This window comes from Chenopodium album, chromosome 20 (assembly GCF_948465745.1).
Source record: "Chenopodium album chromosome 20, dcCheAlbu1.1, whole genome shotgun sequence".
NCBI classification, from domain to species: Eukaryota; Viridiplantae; Streptophyta; class Magnoliopsida; order Caryophyllales; family Amaranthaceae; genus Chenopodium; species Chenopodium album.
This window is the reverse complement of record NC_137853.1, coordinates 32,602,768-32,608,321: the sequence shown is the minus strand read 5'-3', so window position 1 is coordinate 32,608,321 and position 5,554 is coordinate 32,602,768. Positions and strand designations below refer to the sequence as shown.

General features: G+C 31.5%; 1 protein-coding gene across 1 annotated transcript; it reads right to left on the bottom strand.

The window, feature by feature from the left end:
* Positions 1–209: 209 nt before the first annotated feature.
* LOC145599447 (leucoanthocyanidin reductase-like) lies at positions 210–3,313 on the bottom strand. The gene is made up of 5 exons (XM_081655830.1): positions 3,098–3,313; positions 2,258–2,398; positions 1,635–1,872; positions 586–789; positions 210–487 (listed from the first exon to the last, which is right to left on the bottom strand). The coding sequence occupies exons 1-5, from the start codon at positions 3,311–3,313 to the stop codon at positions 210–212; spliced, it is 1,077 nt and encodes a 358-aa protein (XP_081511956.1).
* Positions 3,314–5,554: the final 2,241 nt, after the last annotated feature.

The following is a 5,554-nucleotide window of genomic DNA, read 5'->3' as shown; positions in this document are numbered from 1 at the left end:
TCAAACTTCCAACAGAATCATACAATAATCTCTTGAACTTTAGTAGGCAATAACATCCCTCTTTGATTCTAACTTCCCTTTATTCTAATCCATTGTTCTGAAGAATCAAAACTTTACTAATATTAGACTTACTCAACTTCAATTAACTAGCTCCTGATTATATTATAGCGTTACACATACAATCGTGCTTAGCTAGCTTAACTACGCGATTATGCAACAGACAAGGTGATAGCATACGCCTCAGACACAGGCAGTTTTATGCCTTCAGAACTTCCACTTGCTGGTTTTTCAGCTGCCATTACATGCCCATCAATAACAGCTGATACAAAATCATCGAAACACTCATCAATGGACCGAAAGGGTGTATCAGGATACAGAGTCGTTGCTTCCAAATCTGTAGCTTTATCCAATGCAAAATTTATTTGACAGCCTTGGATGAAAATGTCATGAGTAAATGCTGCCACAATGCTCTCAGGGATCCTCATTTCTAGCATAACAAACAATAAATCGCGGTATGAAATTATTAGTCACGGTCATATTGTCCATTATCAAGTACTTAAGATTAGTCGCGTGCAGTGATCTTACCATTAGCAGCATTAAGTAGATCATCTTCTGTAATGGTGACTCGAGGAAGGTTACGATTAATCTTCTTCTCCCATAAGGAAGCAAGCTCGTTGATGCTTAAGAGATTGTTAGGAGGTCGAAAATGAACAGCTTTGTTGATAGTCCGGTTATCATTGATCACTTTCATTGTTAGTCTTCCTATATCAGTACCAGCCACAAAGTATGCTGAACACAACCAAAACAAATTATAGATTATGTATGTTACATAGATTTTGTAAACTATAAAATATATTTCATCATCCCTACTAAAGTAATAATTAATTAAATCAATGTAGGTTGTGTTATGATAGAGTTCGATTATATTGGTTAGACCTTATTCTCTTCACCTGAAAACCTGGTGAATTACTTATGCAGATTAAGTCTGAATTTTTGATTGATTTTCGATTATTTTAATCGATAAAAACTTATTTACGTAACTTTTTTTTTTTTTAAATCAAAGAGACTATTACTTTATTAAAAAAAAAATAGTAGTAAAGTATTCACTATTTAGGAGGTAGTTGTAGTAAATTGTTTTGTCACATGTTGGTTACCTACCAGCTACCTATTCCTCCAACAAAATCATCCTAGGAAACATTTTAATATTATATGATTAAATTCCTAGAAAACATTGGTTCTTAGCTTAGGAACCAAATTAAGACTACCTACCTACAAAATTATAAATGCAGCTTAATTTTGACACTTTGCAAAAATAGAATAAAAATAATACAGGAGGTTAAACCAGAGAATGCAAAATAATGTTACCCTTATTGCATTTGTAGAAACATAGTCTATAATTATTGGACAAAGTTTCTTTCATCTTTCCTTGGCTTCATTATATTTTGTGTAACTATAAGACTATTTACATGTCTTTAATTACTTGAATTGAAACTCCGAAACCAATAACAATGTATATTATGTACTTATTCTGTCTTTAAAAGTTCTTTTTGTGAGACAATTACCAAAAGTAGAAAAAAAAACCCTTTAGAAACGAAGGGTGTACTAATGTAACTTATATGAATGATCGAGATTACCTTTGACATTGCCGTCGCCATAAATATGGAAGCGATCCAAAGGAGGAAGAACATCAGCAGGGTGAGTATTGTCATGATAAGGCCAAGCAGCAATGGAGTTGCAACAAATGTAGGTGTAGGAAATCCCAGCCTCTTCAATTGCTCTTCTTACTTGTCTTTTTTCATTGTACATTTGTAGTCCTGGTTCTACTGGATATGCTCTTTCTATGTCATGCCCAAATTCTGATGGCAAGAACCTCTACAACATAATTTTTTTACACTTTTAATTACCTTTTTGGTCTATATATATATATATATATATTAAATAATAACAATAAAATAAATATTTACGCTATGTAAAATATACGAAGTAGTTTTTTAATTGTGACAATGTACGAATAACGTGTTATGGTGGTATAGAAAATTAAAGACCTACGTAGTAAAGAATCTAATCGATAAAATAATATTTTTATCTGTACTTTATTAAACTTGATACGGAGTATTGTAATTAATTTTTGATAAAAAAAAAAATTAGTAAACTAACACAAAATCATTCCTTTATACATATGCTTTCTTCAATATATATATTTGGAAATAAAGAAAAAAAGAAGTAAAATTGGCACAAATGTAAACTAAATTATAACCTTAACAGTGCCAACAGCTTTGATGGCAGTAATAAGTTGAAGCTGGTCTAAAATGCTTTCTCCACCAACAGCTGAAATCACAACTTCAATCTTATATTCCTCCAATATCTTCTCCATCAACTTCTTGTCTGTTATAGTCCCCTGCATGTTTAATTTACTTTTATGTCAAAATAACTCATAAAAGACAATGATATAGACGAGATTTAATTTTAAGCTTTGACCCTCAAAACTTTGACCAATTAAACATTTTGGCAATCTCTTTAACATACTAATAATTGTTATTTTGATTTACATGAATAACATACCGAGTAGAATAAGGGGTATATTGTCTTTGGGGACGAAATTATAAAATTTATTTAATTGTTTGATCGATAATTCTTTATATCAAATTTACAATCTTCATTTAATTATACTCTTAATTGTATTAAGATCATGCATATTTGGTAATAATAAATATACTAGACGTACATGTTTGTATAAGATAATTAAGTTTGTACCAAGTGGCTGTATAAAATAAGTTGCAAGATGAACTTATAATTAGTTATACGTAATTTTATGTTTAACATTAAAAATTGACTACTCTAATTTGAAAGAAAAAAATTCTACATCATAGTACAATTGTACAAAGGTAGCAAAAGCTAATATAGTTAGGGTGATTATGTAATACTTCGTATAAGTAAACCTTACTTATAATTAGCAAACTAGTAGGTATTAATATATAACTATATAGATTTGTTTCGAAAAAAAATATATAGATTTGTTTCAAAAAAAATAAAATTATAAAACTATATAGATAAATGTAAATAAATAAATTGAGCTTGCATTAGAGTGAGAACGTACAATAATGATGGTGGCACCCTTATTTTGAAGGGAATGAATGGTTTGAGCCTTGCTTGTGAAGGCGGATGAACCGGACCGGACAAGTAAATAAGTAGGGCGACCAGAGTCTAGACAAGCTTCGGCTATGAACCTACCGATGAACCCGGCTGATCCAACTATGAGGGTTCGACCCCCCATTTTACCGTTAGCCGAAACCGGACCGGTAGAAGCCGTCATCTAGCTTAGGTTTCCCTACGTTGTTTTTAAAGAAGAGAGAGTAGAGAAAGAGATAGATGTTGGAAGTTAGTATGAAATATTGTTGGAGGGGAGAATGACAGTATATATAGAGAATAGAATATAATCGTTTGTGCATGTAGGATTTTAGGGCAAGGGGACGTAAAGGAAAAGGATTATGATTGTTGATACCAATCAATGGTAGTAATTAATTATTATTACGGAGTAAAAACATCAAACACGGAAAAAAAAAAAAGATTATATACACAATAATATTTTTAGAACATGAAACAAAAATTGTAGTTATGATAATTGATTAACATAAAACATGTAAAAAGGTAACAGTTTTACTTATTATATTCTGATGAACGGTTTGATAAATGGTTATAAATCCGGGGAATGGTAATGAATATGTGTGTTAGGAAAATTTTATCTTATTATCAATGGTAATATAATAATTTCAACTAATTAAGGGTAAATTTGATGATTAAGATTAGATGAGTTGGATTGCTTAGTAAATAAAGAGAGGTAGGTTGAGATAATTACAAGCATGCATGGAAGGGTAGATACACACGTTAGATGGGGCTAAGCTTAGTCATCGTCGCAATATTAGTCCGTCGATATGGGAATATATATGGGTCCACTTTAGATTCATCTTTTTGTTTGTGTAATTTAATTAGTGTCCACTTATAATACATCAATTAATCAAATTGCGTACTAGACAAGCTAAGAGCTAAATTAATAACTAATCTATGTCATTACTCATTAACTTTGTCCAACTATGAGGAAATATGGTTTCATAAATGGTATTTCCCTCTAACAAAGGTTTCATCTGTGCATTATAGGTTATTTATGTCGTTCTTTACTAGGTCCGCGTCACTGTAAGAGGAGGCCAACATGCTAAAGTTCAATAATTAGCCCTAAAAGTTTTAAGATTTAAAAAAAAAAAAGTTTATATTATTGTAGACTTGTATTTTTTGTGCTTAGAGGGCCGTACAATGGCCCACAAGGGCAAGTATTGAGAACAGTATATCCTAAGATCGATCTTTTGAAACTAAGAGGAAAGCTCGAACCACTTGAGCTAACCCATTTATATTATTGTAGACTAGTATAGTAGTTGTATGATGAAGATAGAAGAATGACAAGAAAAAAGGAAATGACACGACACGACACGACACATGCATGCATGCATGCCAACAAGCTAAGAAAATAGAGAGAAGGAGGCCTCTCCTTAGTCTTAAACTCTTACTACACGTGTGACCAAAGGAAGGAGATATTCTAGCGGGTCGAATTCAATAAGTAAAGGTGCTTCGCGGAGACTACTTTACGATGACAGACGACCGTTCGTTGGGGCACAAGATTTAAAGACCTATTCTCAGGGAAACTGATTGGCAAGTGTTCGTTTTACAGCTACATAGCTTTATACTGCATGGGGAACTAAGACAAAATTGAACTCAAAATCATGAACTCAAAAGTAACTTACCAATCCAAAAACTTTGCTTTTAACTACTCGCTATGTCCCTTAAGCTTTAATTAGCATAGTAAAGCAGTTCTTATATTAGAATGAAAAGTAAAGAGGACTCACTAGTAGGCCTAGTTAATTGCAATTTATCAATATAATTTGCATTGGGATCGAATTACAATTTCTTGAAATGGGATCGAATTTATGCTTTACTAATTTTTTAAGTTAGGGTTCAAAATTTTGGGTGATCTAGTTTGTGAATTTAATTTGGGGATTAAGATTTATAAAGGAAATTAGTTTAAATATTCAAATTAGGTACAAATTGGATGGAAACGAAAAATTGGGGTTGCAAACAGAACTTTTGTACGTATGAAAAACATTAGTGGGTAGTGCTACCCAAACTTTTTGGGTTTTTAGGATTTTTTTTTTAATTTTTTTTTTTGTAATTTTTTTTAAAGTATTTGTTTCCAAAAGTTGTAATTTAATAAAGTAGTTTCTTACAAAAATTCCTAAATTTAAGCAACCACTACTAACAGAGTAACAACTTTTACAAATCACACACATCTCGATGGTGACATCAGGAGAACAAAATTAAATGTAGCTTAGGTGGCTTTGTCCTCATCACAAATTTAGTCCAAAAGTTCGACATGTCATCTTAAGTTTAAATGACTTGCTATACTAAACTATGTCATAATTCATTTTCTCTCCCGTAACAAAGGATTAAAATGTCGTAGTAGCAAACAATATGAAAAATACAATTTAATCAAGAAAATATTTGGTTA